Raw genomic sequence first — 15,195 nt, 5'->3', positions numbered from 1 at the left:
ACCCTGAGCTGGTCGGGTGTAATAGATTTGAACTTTTGGTCCCTAAACTGTGGGCGAACGCGCTGCTCCGAGCCATCCCTGATATTGTGTTTCATTTAAAAATGCTATACTCTATATGTATCAGAAGAATAAAATTACAATAACATTTTACGCTATGGATGACCGAAACTGCCCTATATCCTCCTTAGTACGTAATTATGATATAAATGCAATTACACATGCAATGCAAAGGTAATTGCTGCAGAGGACGCTACTCGCTGATAATTTGGAACAACTGTGCAAGTTGTCTTTGCTCCCTCAGTGCAGAAAATAAAAAAAATCGGTTAAGAAAAAAATTCTGTAGTGTGCACTTTCCATTTCCATGTGCTGCAATATTCCAGACCTCCATTTGTTCCGCACGCGTCTCTAATCCTGCCTATTGAGCAACATGTGGCTGGAAAGAGGACATGATTTAATCAAATCTGATCACCGGGTATGACTCAGTCATGTCTCAGGACCTCAGGGTGAATCACAAAAGTAGGGGAAAGGTGAAAAGATGTCGTGTATCTTATGAGGTTTTCTACAAGAAAAGAAAAAAAAATCAAATTGATTTAATGTTTTTTTTTAATTTTGCATTCTCCAATCACCCTAAATACTATTTACAAAACAACTAAAACGAATAAAACAAAGCAAAACAAATGATCAAAAAAACAAAAACTAATCAAAACAGCAATTCAAACTTTTTATATTAACTTTTATAAACTTGGCGAGAATATCTCATATACTGCATATTTTCAACATGAAGTCAGATTACAAACTAGGTGCTGCTGTTTTGGTTAGCAACATAGTTTAACACGCAAAGGCATGGGGGTGAAAGTCGGCACTTTAGAGTGTATGTGAGATTTCACCAAAGTTTCTGCAGGTATCAATACATCTCGTTAAATGCCTTGAAGGGAACAGTTCATTTTTCTTTTCAAATTGAAATCAAATCAATTGGAACACATCTGATTGCTGAATTGCGTTATAAAGTGACTCCTTTGCTAAATGTTGTATGCCTTTATTTTCAGCATTGTTTTTCCATCCATAAGCTCCATGGGAGTACCCCGCTGTAGAAAATGTCGCACATCACTGGTTCAAACATGTGAAGCCGCTGAAGAATTTTCAAAGCGCTTTATCCTCTATCGCAGTCTAATAACGTCAACATATGAAAACTCAGACATTCCCTCCAAGTAATAGAGAAATGTTACATTGTGCAACTAATGGAAGCCTTGCGGTTTCAGAGGTCTGGTGATTTCGCCGGACGACCGCAGAACCCGCACATCTCGTGACGAGGTTCTCCTCTCCCGTCCCGTACGCAACGTATATCATTGGACTTTGCGGAAGAAGGCTCGGGGATTACAGCGTGACTCGTTAAGTAAAGGTTTATTTCAAGCACGGGGAAGGGAAGCACATGAACGCTTTACTGGATTACTTTGATTCCAGGAAATGTATATGGAATGCTATAAGAAGACCTCATTACAAGTCCAAGACTTTTGTATGGTTCTCTTTGTATAATACAATTTCATATTGTGCTTTTCTGACAATTTGCTGAGTTGTGTCACATTTAAAAAAAAAAACATAAAAAACATTTTCACTCACCTCTTCAGGTCAAAGATTGAAATCCCCAAAATGGACGTCTATTCCCATGAAATGCAAGTTGCTCTCTCTTTTGGTCTCACTGCTATTGGGAAAAACATAATACAAAAGTCAAAAATAAAAACAGATTTTACAAAACAATTATAAGAAGTAGAAATAAACAAAGGAGGCTGATATATTTTGAATCAATGTAAGCCATACAGCAAGATCATTAGAAAAAATATATATGTATATATAAAAGGTGTATCTCAATTAATAATACAAGTACAATTGGTTTTATTTCAATGCACTGGAAAAAAACAAGAGTTCAAGTTAAAAATAGTCAACTGTCACAACCAATATTCAGGTTTTGATCAATTTAAAAATATTCAATTTGTTACACAAGTTGAATATTTGTCTTGGAATATTATATCAATAATATATATATATATATATATATATATATATATATATATATATATATATATATATATATATATATATATATATATATATAATAATATCTGAATATTGGCTGTGAGGGTTTACTTCAATGTTTTTATGTTTTTTTTTCTTCCATGTAGCATTCAAATATTAAAAAGGTGAATATATTAAACAAATACAGGCAAGTCTATCTAATTTCTAGATTCAAAATTATTCGCATGCTTTCTTATTTAACTTCTCAAATTGAATTTGGAGTGTGTTATTTGTAGTTTCATTAAGTAGTTTCGACACTGCTATTTGAGTTTACAGATTCAGAATCCGCAAAAAACAACAAGCATATAAAGTATCCGAATTTACATTTTATTATGCATTACAATTCTAGCAGAACGCATCCTCCGTTGACAATATTTTACTGTATTAGCATTAGCCTGTGCCTTGTCAAAACATTCAAATATCGAAATGCACAAACAAACGTTCATGTTTTTGGAAAACAATTAGGACAACCCTGTGTGTGACACTGGCCCGATTTGCGTTTGGGGATTTCCATGCCGAGAATTTGGCAGCTAAATCGGTCTCGCTTTTCTATTTCCAGTGGCTTCAACGCGGAGGGGGCGGGGCCTACCTCTAGATTTCAGGAAGTGGTTTGATGACGTCACATCAGCCAGCGCCCCTCTGAGCTGGACACACACACACACACACTTTGGAACACGCGCTGGTTCGAGAAGAGGAAAAAAAAAAAGGAGGAAGGCGAAAGACGTCAAGTGGGCATGGCGAGCGACGGACAGGCGGTCTTGAACCGCGTCGTCTGAACGACACTCTAGGATACGTTGGGCAAACAAGCCCAGTGTTTTTAGCCCATTTTTTAAGGCGGCATTTGAGTCTTTTTCGTTTTTCGACATGACTCGGTGAGCTGTTGCCCCCTACTTCGCGTTTGGAATTTGTGTTAGTAGCCCACTTCATCGTGCTAACACCTCAACCGACATGTCGGACAACCAGAGCTGGAATTCGTCCGGTTCTGAGGAGGATTCGGAGCCCAGAGAGGAGACTGGGAACGCGGTTGGCGTCGGGGTGTTCAGCGGGGTGCTCAGCAAGGTGAGTGTCCCCGGGCTTCGTCTTCTCCTGACGTCATTTCCTCAAAAAAATTCAAACATGGCACAGTAGCTTTATTTATATCATGCAGAATTACAACACGTGTTTAATTTAGGGCGTTTGCTTACGTGTGTTTTGTTCTCACGAACCCGGTAAGGAACTTGAATATTTTTGGTAATAAAAACAACGTAGATGCGAGGTTACAAGACCTCTTCATTTAACTAAGCACCAACGATTTAAGAATAACTGGAGAAGTAGTTGTCTTTCCTTTCACATAGTCGACAAATTTGGCTCCTGATTTATATTTGCTGTATTCTGGTGTCAGAGTAATTAAAGAACTAATTGGTGATTGGTTCCATTACAAATACAACTTAAAATGAACATTTTACGACATAGGATATAATAGTAACTTGAACAAGTAAAGAAATGTAACAATTCTGCTTTGGAACACCACGTTCCATTGCCCTGGGCCATTATTTGAGGATAACCGAATCAGCAGTTGTATCCTCGTGAGACCCATCTTATTCATTTGTGTCCTGGTCTTTTTTTTTTTTTTTTTTTAGACCAGGGGTGTCCAAACTCGGTCCTAAAGGCCTGATACCTTTTTTATTTTTAAAGTTTTTGTCCTTCAACACTTCTAACGCAAATGTTAAGCTCAGCAGAAGCCTGATAATGTTCCTGATCATTTGAATCTGGTGTCATGTAGGACAGAAATATTAAAAACATGCAAGATAGTGACCCTCGAGGACCGGGTTTGGCCACTACTGCTTCAGATTAATTTTAAAATTACCGTTTTAAGTCCTAGTGTGCACAATAGTAGACGTCATGGCCTTTCCAATAACGCATGTGTTAGTGTGGGATACAACTAACTTTGTGATAACTTTGCCGTCATAATAAGAAAAAAAACGGACACAATAGTCAACAAAAATGTATAGGCCGGGTCCCTTTTGGGCTAACATAGCTTTTATTAGCAAGATACTGTATGTCGTCACCGGTCTATAAACAGATTGTAGCGCTGACCTGCTAACCTAGCACATTGTGAGATTACACGTACATCCACATGGAGAGGGGCTCACCTGCTCCATGGCGGCACAGGCAAAGTCCACCGTGCGTCACTGAGGCCTCGGCGGGGGGGAATTAATGAGGCTGCAGCTGGCAGCCTGCTACACACCCCTCTCCCATTATTTCATATTCCACAAACACAATAATAATCACAATGCCGTGTTTATAGACGATTGAAGCTCTGTGGAATATAATGTAAAAAAAAAAAAAACACACTCCAAAAACATGCATGGCAGGTGTATTGGACATACTAAATTGTCCTAAGGTGTGGTTGGGTGTGTGAATGCTTGTTGAATTAGGAATTGGCTGTCAACCAATTCAGCGTGTCCCCCACTTGCTGCCTGAAGTCAGTTGGGATAGGCACCAGCAGGCCCGTGACCCTGATGAGGAAAAGCGGCTCTAGAAAATGGACGAATTGCTAACCTATTAAATGAAACTACCTGCAATTTTTCTACAGTCATTGTTTTGAATACTAGTTTAAGGTTTATAATTGCCATTTAAGTGTGGGAAAAAAATACTCAAAGTAAAATAAATTAAAACGCCTCCCCTATTAAAGACATACATACTTTGTGATATTTTTATGTCCTCGTGTCTGTACAGATAGAGCCATAATTCCTTTCAGCCATTCAATGAATAAGACAGTTAAAACACATGAATACAAAATATAAAATCCTACAAGGAAGCAAACATACTGTATTTACATCACCAGCTGCTTTGGAAAACTAATACTGTATAATGTTGCTATTGGGTGGAATGCTTGCATCTTCAAAAATGCTTTTTAGGAACTGAAAAAGAAAACATCTTTATCCAATTGGCAAACACTGCTTTGCACAGCACGACACCAAAAGCATGTTCAATCGTGAGTTTAACACCCACGCGCACACACAAATCATTCATTTATCTACAATGTCATCGAATCATAGAATCCATTGCGGTCGCTCACAGCAACTCACCCACCCGACAAGAAGCCTTTAATACTTAACAAATGACTGTTACATCATATTACCACTCTTTTTTTAAGGTCTTTGATCCATGAGTAATGCAATAAAGAAAACGATGATCTGACATAGCTGTGTAATAGGCACGATTGAATAAATGTCACATTATATTGCGTCAATACAAATTTTGTGGCTCCATTTGGTGCGCATGGAGCAACAGTATGCGTTTTTACAAACACCAAAGTTAGGACACTTGTATCTCAAAGCAGTTCAAGATCCTAAAAACACCACTTGTGGAGCAATGTGTATCAGGTTCCTGACGGGTTCTCTTCCTCCCCGCAGTGGACCAACTACATCCACGGATGGCAGGACCGCTGGGTCGTGCTGAAGAACAACACGCTCAGCTACTACAAGTCGCAGGATGAGACCGAGTATGGCTGCCGTGGATCGTTATGCCTCAGCAAAGCCGTTATCACGGTGAGCGCAACTGACCACACGCTTGGTGCAAGCTGCTGAATGTTTTTTTTTTTTTACACAGCATTCAAACACAGTGGGCTGGTTTCACAGATTAAAATTCCTCATTTAAGCTTGCTTAAGTCGAAGGGACTAGCCCAGGCGTACAGTAACTCAAAATATTTGTGTTTTTCCTCTTCACATAGCTGAAAAGCGCTCCTTATGATTGTATCGCTTCACTGGCATACCCTTTAAAAGCCTTTGAAAATTGAGAGATAACAATAATAAATAATAAAACTTGTCAAATACATTTTTTATGGAGAGGAACTGTCACTCTTGACTAATGCTTACCGAATATAAGACAATTGAGGTCTGTAGTGATAAATGTGACCATTGGACAGCAGTGTTTCCACACTTATAACACAGCTGTTATCTACATGCAATTCAAAGTAAAGAATGCAGGTCAATCTTTTATATGATACCACCCACATTTACATAGACATAGCGCAATCGTCTCTTGGCATTGAAAGGTGAGTTAAAATTCTTAAAATACTGGCCCTCTAGAGGTTTATTTTCCAGTGACGCTTGGCATTGAAAGAGTTATGCCTTCAATTCAAATTTTATGACTCTTAAAACTGCCAGACACAATAAATACCGCAAAAAGATGGCTCAGTTTGCTTGTGCGCATTGGTACTACTACTTGGTGGGTTTCCATGAAAATTTGAGACTTTTGGCTGGTTAACACATGCCTCTGGCTCATATTGACCCAGAGAAATGATTGCCGTTCCTGAGAAAACTGGTTAAAAAGAAATATTGGGTTTGTATTCTACATATTTTTGAGCTAAATACAGCCTGGGTTAAAGAGACATTATTGCTGTTCCTTGTAAACAAACATACCAGAAGGATTAACACCGTTTTCAAGTTTAAATTGATGAGAGATGCTGAAATTTGTCAATGTTGAAAATCGGCACCGATAATCGGCCTTGCAAAAAATCACTTTATTGGAGAGCACCCTCATCCGGCTCCTAGAATGTCTTCCACAACTTTCTTATGAGCTAGATACCGCATGTGTGAAAAATGTGAATCAGATGTCAAGAATCCACCGACCGGTTCTCATTTCCTGAATCCCCTTCGGACGATGCTGCCTCTGCGCAGTCATCTGAGAAACTTTAGCCTGTTGTTCCACAGGTACACGTGGTCCAATTATGTGTCCCGTGGTCCACCCGGGGTCAGCATGCTTTTCACCAGGCGTCCCGAGAAGAGAATGCATCTTTGTGCGGCAACTCTTCCCCTCCAGTCACTCAAGACTTTTTTGACTCGTTATTGGCGCCTCAACCATTCCCGTATGACTTTTTACCACATTTGTTGGCTTTTCCCTGTGCAAGTACACACAATGAGTTTAATTAGTCACTGTTCTCAGGTACCCGGCAACCGTTTTGTAAAATTAAGTGTATTTGCACAGCTTCGACCCTCCCCGGCCAATGTAAATATTAACTTACATGTCGCCTCGTTCTAACACAAATACGCCCTAATCAAATGAGAGATAGTCAGGGGTCACCTGTAAAAGAGGGTCGACGTGGAGGTTGGCTGAGTGCGTGAGAGAAAGAGTTGCTCCAGGCAGGAAATGTAACGTGACTTCCTTTTACACGAATAGTCCTGAAAAAGGATAAATGATTCTCTGTTGTTACATATCCTCTTCCTTTTTTGCTTTCAGAGTGAGCACACGCTCAATGTTGAGTCACACGTCTTTTTAGTCTGTAACTTTTAAATTTAACTGTTAGAAACGATACTCTACTGCAGCAAGTCTGTCACAACCAAAGGACAATGGAGGAAAATGGCCAGCATTGAATTATTAAAGAATCATTCATTCAATAGTCGGTTTTCGATTAACCGATTAATCGTAGCATCTCTAAACCGGTGCTTCTCAAATGGGGAGATTGTATCACATTTTCTACAGGTATCTGCAAATGCTGTGCTTTTTTGTTTTCTATTTAAGAGCAAATGAATTGGAACATAAAGCATATCATTGACTTTTTTGTATTCCGTTTTATACAGATGCACATCGTCACTAGTGACACAATTGTTATGGATTCAAGCAAAGTATAAGGGTTTCAAAATAGGGTTTGAAGCCTTAAGTCCTCATTCAAATGATCATGTTAGGCCTTGGTAGATATTTCCACCATGTTTTAGGCTTTCAATTAAAAGTACATTATCAAGTACATTCTGCTCTCATTTTTAAGCATAGTTTAGGGACAAAAATTGTTTCCCAGTTGGCGTTTTCAAGTGAGGGATTCCATTTTAGGGTTTGTAATTATTGTTGGGGCCGCTATGTGTGGCCATAAAGGGGGAGAAAATTGCTTTTCTCGCTAAAACCTTTCAATCAGCATTAGTCTTATCGCCATTACAAGTACAAGAAGCAATAAATTATCATCGTAACACCATGGCTTACTCTCAAAGGATCAATAATACCCCAAGCTGAATTAAACATGCATTATGCATGGCGGCACATGTGGTGTGTTGTGTAGAGATCACTATCACACACACACATTAGGTTTCACTGCCTATGCAGAAGTTGGACCACACTATGAGCAGACTGCCCCCCCCCCCAACACACACACACACACACACACTTGTTTATTCAGCTTTTCCTTTCATTTGCGTGCTTTCGCAGCTGATGGCTATCACAAGGCAGGCAAATGTCACAACAGCGTTTTTTTTTTTTTGTTTTCGCAGCCCCACGAGTTTGACGAGTGCAGGCTGGACATCAGCGTCAACGACAGCGTGTGGTACCTGAGGGCCCAGGACCCCGAGCACAGGCGCCTCTGGATCGACTCCATCGAGCTGCACAGGGTCAGCCGCATGCACTTTGACAGCTCGTTGTTAAAGGGGAAGTCAACCCAAAGTTTTCCCTCAAATAATTTGCTTGATTCGCTCCCAGTACTGCGACCACGTCGTTCTAATGACCATTATGTTTGTGGAATTGGAATTAAGCGACAAATTCCATTTTTATCTCTTTCTTTTCTCACTTGCTGTTATGACATCACAGTTGCCATTCACAGCTGACCTGTTTTTGAGTTTCGTCATGTGACGCGCGCAAGCTGAGCCATGATTGCTTGTGACTCGAGCTCTGGACAACTGTGAGGTCATTTTCAGTTGAAATCATGTGGCAAAATGGCCGCCGCCAGACATGGGTGAAAATGGGTGGATTTTGCTGTGCTGTGTTAAGCCTAAGAACGTTTTTGGGTTTACTTCCCTTTTAAAAGCTCCAGTAAAATGAAAGTTATTTTCAACTCTGCCAAAGTAAAGGAAGAAAACGATCACGTGTATGCAACGAGGCTTCGGTCTTTCTCACCGTGACATGCGCGCGCTAATGGCCAACTGCAAAACCCCCCTTCGAACAGACATCATAAATCGCAAATCTCTCAATTCACTTTACAGTGTCCTTAGGTGTGTTGTGTGTGTTTATTGTTGTGTGTGTGTGTGTCTCAATCAGCGTGTCAGAGAGGGGACAAGAGACAAGGGAGGAGTCCAGACTATGATTTTCATCCCTCCGCCACTGGTGCGTTTAGGACTCATGTGTGTCGGTGCATTTGTGTGTGCGGTATTAACCGTTAGAAGAGTAAAAATGGTGGATGATGACAGCTAGCTGCCAGGAAGGTCTTATAAGTTCCTCATTGAATGTCACAACACATTGTCGCTTCTCATACATGACTTGTGCGTTTCAAAAGTATATTTTTAATTCATCGACCTTTTCGGACCATTCCCGTGTTTTGTTTGGTTTTTAACTCGGTTACTCCTATTGATGTGGACGTCAAAGATCTCATTTTGACTGGACTGGGAGCACATAACTTTCAAAATAAATAAACGCACTCTTATAACTTCCACATTCTCATGCAGGCCATCCGTGTCTCACTTGAGATCGGTTCGGGGGATTCCCACCCCTCCCCCCTTCAAAGCTCCCCGCCCCCATCTCCTGACCAAGCCCGCGGGATGCATCACGGGGCCATGACTCACCCTGATGCACATCCAGTAAACACACACATTTTCACTGTCATTCCACTCACAGTGAGTCACCCCCCCCCCCCCCCCCCCCCCCCCCCCCTTCCCCAAAGAACTCTCCAGACCACCACAGAGTCTCCTTGGAAACACAACACAAGCTAGATGATGTCATAGCTGGGATTCCGCCTGTTACAGTATATTAGCGCCACCATGTTTTAAGGAGATAAAGTAACACGGCCATCGGTTGCGCCCGACAAGCTGCTTCCCCTCATTTGATTACGTCGCCGCTTATCACACAAAACAGCTTGGTCGCGCGCGTGCGCATTCGTCACTCCGTGAGCAGATTAAAGTGCGTGTGAATGCGCGCGCTCGGCTCCAGCGACTGAAATCCACCAGCGGGAGTTACTCATGGCCATTGACCTATAGTTACCTTTGTCATATGAGATGGGCTCCATATCTATGTGTGCGCTGCCCTCTGGTGGTGACGCATAGAAGTGCTGCTTAAAAAAAAGGGCAGGCAGCATGTGTTGCCATAGTTGCAAGATATTTCTGTTTTCCTCTGATGAAGTAAATAAACAGGAAATTTTTGAAGCAAATGAGTGAAATGGGTATGCAATAAAAAAAAGATAACTTTATTTGCAGAATTCTAACGTTGAAGTAAAAATTCTCACTTGACTCAATTCGTCGGCATTCTGAATGTATTCCAGACAACTCACTTTAAAGTAAAATTTCTCTTTTCCCTCACAGAATTATAAAAATAGTTTGAATTTTTAAATTTAAAAGGAAAAACTGCTTCACGCGCATTCACTGGCGAGGCGTTGACTGACCGTCCACAATGTGGGAAATCTGAAACCTGCAACAAATATACACTGTAACTTACGTATATGAACACAAGAAATAATGAAGACTATTCCGTACCGCTATAGTTTTTACATTTTATTTATTTATTTTTTTGACGTCCGCGTCTTCTCTTCACCAGGCCGATCCGGGCTACGGTTCCGAGTCCAGCCTGCGGAGACACGGCTCCATGCTCTCCCTGACTTCAGCCACCAGCGGCTACTCGGCCACCTCCACTTCCTCCTTCAAGGTGACCGGCCTACGCCGATTGTCATACAGCGTCCATTTATACAATCAGTGGACGAAAAAAAAGAATGTTTTCCCCGTGTTGAGAAAAACTAAGAAAAAGACAGCTTGTTTTGAAGGAAGATATCCTGCGGTTGTTCCTCTCAAAATGGCCGCCTCGTTTGTAGAAGGGACACAGCCTGAGGGAGAAGCTGGCGGAGATGGAAACCTTCCGAGACATCCTTTGCCGGCAGGTGGACACGCTGCAGAGATACTTTGACGGCTGCGCCGACGGCGTGTCCAAGGACGAGCTGCAGAGGGACAAAAGTAAGCCAGTCAACTTTTCCCTGCATACACAATAATAAATAATACGCTAACTTTAAATGTATTTATTGAATATGACAATGGCCGCCAAAATGTAGACGGGGGGCCGCAAACGGCCCCCGGACTATAGTTTCGACACCCCTGATCCAAGCCTCTGATTATTTGGTCGATTCATCTAACTACATTTAAAATCCCTCGTTTTAATGTCCTTCACTTTATAAAAATAAATAAATCGGCGTTATGACTTCGATATGACTATATGTGCTGATGGTTATCATACTGTCGGAATCTAATATTAAGATAATCTATAAATTAAGATGTGTTTTAAAGCATTTTAAGTTGTGCAGTAGTTTGCGTTCTATTACTGCTTTCGATGACTACAAATCAGTTTTTGTGGTTTTTCTTTCAATGTACCCCCTATGAAATATATTTTTTCAGTCGAGTATCCATCAATCAGCACAAAATGTTTTGGGATGCGGGGGGGGAACTTAAAACAGTCGCTGTGCCATCTGTGTCTGATTTAATCATCTTTAAGCTACATTTGTAGTGGTATAGATCATGTAACATTTGTTTTATTTCTGTCACTATTAGCAATATGCATCTGTATAAAGCTTAACAAAATAAGGGCTTTTGCAAAGGAGTCACTATAACAAAATTTAGCAAGAAGTTGCTTCATGTTCCAATCAATTTGCTCTCAAATTGAAAGGAAAACGCACATTGGAGTCACAATTGTTGCTCATGGTCATTATGCGAGTGACAATGTGAACTTTCCTCGCTCCTTTTGTTCCCATCGGCGCTCCCTCTCGCCCTCGCTCCGTTTCTCCAGATGAAATGGCGCCATTGTCGTACGAGCTCGGAGCGTTTGTGCGCGTGTGAGACGACAGATTGTTTTTTTTTTTTTTTTTTTTCAGTTGTGGAGGACGATGAGGACGATTTCCCCAGCACCCGCACCGAGAGCGACTTTCTTCACAGCAGCAGCACCAAAGACAAATGTAAGTTTGACAAATGAGTGCTTTTCTGCCTTGTGCTGATATATTTTTTATTTTTTTCCGTCAGTGTTCCAGTGCTCCAATCCCAAGGAGGTGAACGGCATCGACTTCAAAGGCGAGGCCATCACTTTCAAGGCCACCACCGCCGGCATCCTGGCCACCCTGTCGCACTGCATCGACCTGATGGTCAAAAGAGAGGACAGCTGGCAGAAGAGGCTGGACAAGGTGATTTTGAACGCATTCGCTGCCATTGACGGCTATAGACGTCAAAAAGACATTTTTACTGGGCCGACAGGAAATGAGCACAATACCTGTCACAGGTTGTTTTTTTTTTTCTTGTGCGCCCTTGCTAATCCTTATTTTTTCACAATTACACCTCACAAGGAGATGGAAAAGAGAAGAAGAATCGAGGAGAGCTACAAGTCGGCCCTCAACGAGCTCAAGAAGAAGTCCCACTTTGGAGGTCCCGATTACGAGGTGACCCCATCCAGCAGTTTGTCCATTTTGATGTCTTTTTCATTTTTTAATAATGAGCTCAAAGTGCTGACATGTCGCCGTCATCATCAGGAGGGTCCAAACAGCCTCATCAACGAGGAGGAGTTCTTCGACGCCGTCGAAGCCGCTCTTGACCGACAGGACAAAATCGAACAGGTACGCAAAATATTTCTCGTCCTGTATCTTTTGACAAGTGTTTTGGAATATAAAAAAATTATTTAAAAACATGCACGTCATGGTTTTAATTTGGGCTATTTCTATATGCTGGATTTACTTATGGTGTCATGCGTTGCAGTGCCAGACGGACAAGACCAGAATCCAGAGGTCCAGTCCACTTCCACCAGCAGACGTCTACTCCAGCTCTGGCTCTCACAGATTATCTGAGCAGGTTCTCCCACAAAAAAAAAACAAAAAACCATAAATTAATAAAAAAAAACAACTTTTGCCCCTCACGCCTTTGTCTCAATGCTGCAAACGTGACTTAGATTTCGCTTCTTCTCGCAGGTGGAGGAGATGGTGCAAAGTCACATGACTTACTCGCTCCAGGACGTCGGCGGCGACGCTAATTGGCAGCTGGTGGTGGAGGAAGGAGAAATGAAGGTATGTCGCGATGAATATCAGCTCCTGCTTTTTTTTCTACATAGGAAAATAATAAGAAAATGTGGTTCTCAGCATATTGCAAAATACAATAAGAAACTTTTTACAGAGGATAAAGAATATATGCATGTGAGTATTGCTTTGTTTGCAACACCAGTGCTAGTTTTGCTAGCCGGTCAAAAGCGTCTTGCTTCGTTTGTTAGCATAAAGCTAAATAGCATTTTGACGAATGAAGTTAAATGGCATTTGGTTAATTAGCTAACCTGTTTTTCCAGTGATTGTATGTTCAAGTTTTTTTTTTCTTTTATCGGTGCTGTTGGATTTTCAGAATCTTTTCTTTTTTTTTGCAGGTGTACAGAAGGGAGGTGGAGGAGAACGGCATCGTGCTGGACCCGCTGAAGGCCACGCACTCGGTGAAGGGCGTGACGGGACACGAGGTGTGCCACTACTTCTGGGACACGGCCTACCGCAACGACTGGGAGAGTACGTGCGCTTTGACCGCCGGCCGCACGCCTTCTCTCGCATTTGTCTAATTGTCACCTGGCTCTCCCGCAGCCACCATCGAGAACTTCAACATCGTGGAGACGCTGTCGGAAAACGCCGTCATCGTCTATCAGACGCACAAGGTACCGGCGCCGTACCCCCACACGCACCTCCGAAAAATATTTGAAATAAAATGAGTACTAATGTGCGCCGTAGAGAGTGTGGCCCGCCTCCCAACGTGACGTTCTGTACCTGTCGGCCATGCGCAAGATGGTGGCCAGCAACGAGAACGACCCCGACACGTGGCTGGTGTGCAACTTCTCCGTGGACCACCACGAAGCTCAGGTGAGTGCCGAGGCGCAAAGGGGACGGGGCTTTTTCGTTTTGCCACATATGGACCCATCCTGAATGTTTTTTTATTGATTTCTAGCCAAGCAGCCGCTGTGTCCGTGCCAAAATCAACATCGCCATGATCTGCCAGACACTCGTCAGTCCACCAGAGGGCGACAAAGAGATCAGCAGAGACAATGTGATGTGTAAAATCACATACGTAGCCAATGGTGGGAAACACACAAATACTGCATTAAAAACAACTATATTTATCAGTCTATAAGGCGCAGTCTCATTGTACTGAAATGGGGAATTTTCAATATCTATATCTATATATTTGCCATGTGTGCAGTGAATCCCGGAGGTTGGGCGCCAGCCTCGGTGCTGCGGGCGGTGGCCAAGAGAGAGTACCCCAAGTTCCTCAAACGCTTCACCTCCTACGTGCAGGAAAAGACCGCCGGCAAGCCCATCATGTTCTGAAGCATCTTTCTTCTACCCGGCCGTGTTGAGGCCACACTGAAGAGGGACATGCCCCCCCCCCCCCACCGCAAAAAAACAAAAAAACAAAACATCAGTATGATTTAACTTGACATCCAGCAGGATTCCGTCCCAGCTGCTCCAGCAACTTTTCAAATATCCCAATAGCTCAATGCACAGTGCATTGAAATTGTTTTATAAGGAAAGTGTAAAGAGCTCTAAGAGACTTTATCTTTGCTACATATTTTTTTTTTGTCGATTGTATTAAAGAACACTGAGGGGACAGTTTAGAAGCGTGGGCCCCTATGACGTAAAACTGCTAATCCCGCTAATGAGTGCGCCTGTTTTTCAGCGCAGAGGTGGGACCAGCTCAACAAAAATTGTAAGCGTGTTGCAAAGGCTTTTTTAATGTCATTGTGACTGCCTGGAGCCCAAAATGCCTTAGTGGGTCAGTTGGAGACGAGGTGGCGAGAATTTGACACCTATGATGTCACTAGACAAGTGCCCAGTTTCAATCAAATATGGTTTCATTTTGATTTTACATCTCGACTCCAATGAAGCACTTTGAATTTCCCTTTACTAATAAAAATGCATGTTTTCTTAAAAATAAATATATGGAACCATACACGCCTGCCCCCCCCCCTTTCATAACACAATGTTGGAATAGTTTTGATGTACAGTACAATATTTCGAGTCAGTAGCGAAATGATAACCTTGATCATTTCAACACTTTGGGCTAGTAGCTGGTTGACTGTTATTTGCAGTACATGTACTGTACATAGTTTGTGCATACTAATTTTTGAAAACTTAAAAATACTGTGACCATATTTCCTAAGAGAAATAAAAATGTTTGACAAACA

The 15,195-nt window shown here is 41.8% G+C and overlaps 2 protein-coding genes across 3 annotated transcripts in view; one reads left to right on the top strand and one right to left on the bottom strand.

Annotated features, from left to right (window-relative positions):
* LOC148411921 (synaptic vesicle glycoprotein 2C-like) overlaps window positions 1-2,948 on the bottom strand; it is a 26,449-nt gene extending 23,501 nt beyond the window's left edge. Inside the window, exons 1-2 of the mRNA XM_088434240.1 lie at window positions 2,660-2,948; window positions 1,618-1,699 (exon numbers count right to left, since the gene is read on the bottom strand). The gene's annotated coding sequence lies outside the window, so the exon portion shown is untranslated. The remainder of the gene's footprint in view (window positions 1-1,617; window positions 1,700-2,659) is intronic.
* On the top strand, window positions 2,706-15,195 carry LOC148411920 (ceramide transfer protein-like). Of its 2 annotated transcripts, XM_088434242.1 has the most exons (17): window positions 2,706-3,129; window positions 5,469-5,603; window positions 8,313-8,429; window positions 9,073-9,138; window positions 10,558-10,665; window positions 10,829-10,967; window positions 11,876-11,956; window positions 12,021-12,178; window positions 12,338-12,430; window positions 12,521-12,604; window positions 12,744-12,836; window positions 12,953-13,048; window positions 13,396-13,528; window positions 13,601-13,671; window positions 13,745-13,873; window positions 13,959-14,088; window positions 14,211-15,195. In XM_088434242.1, the coding sequence occupies exons 1-17, from the start codon at window positions 3,019-3,021 to the stop codon at window positions 14,336-14,338; spliced, it is 1,872 nt and encodes a 623-aa protein (XP_088290368.1). In that variant the 5' UTR covers window positions 2,706-3,018; the 3' UTR covers window positions 14,339-15,195. The 2 variants fall into 2 exon arrangements, with proteins under 2 accessions (XP_088290368.1, XP_088290369.1); XM_088434243.1 differs by lacking the exon at window positions 9,073-9,138 and having other exon boundaries at window positions 2,707-3,129.

This window comes from Hippichthys cyanospilos, chromosome 15 (assembly GCF_059441005.1).
Source record: "Hippichthys cyanospilos isolate Australia breed blue-spotted pipefish chromosome 15, RoL_Hcya_1.0, whole genome shotgun sequence".
Classification (NCBI taxonomy): domain Eukaryota; kingdom Metazoa; phylum Chordata; class Actinopteri; order Syngnathiformes; family Syngnathidae; genus Hippichthys; species Hippichthys cyanospilos.
This window is presented reverse-complemented; position numbering and strand designations above follow the sequence as displayed.

What these genes read in the sequence shown, in the direction of transcription:
- LOC148411920 (XM_088434242.1), top strand. Translation starts at nt 3,019, where the DNA reads ATGTCGGACAACCAGAGCTGGAATTCGTCCGGTTCTGAGGAGGATTCG. An exon ending in TTTTCATCCCTCCGCCACTG is followed by an intron (nt 9,139 to 10,557) that starts GTGCGTTTAGGA and finishes TCTCTTCACCAG; the next exon opens with GCCGATCCGGGCTACGGTTC. An exon ending in CTCACAGATTATCTGAGCAG is followed by an intron (nt 12,837 to 12,952) that starts GTTCTCCCACAA and finishes TTCTTCTCGCAG; the next exon opens with GTGGAGGAGATGGTGCAAAG.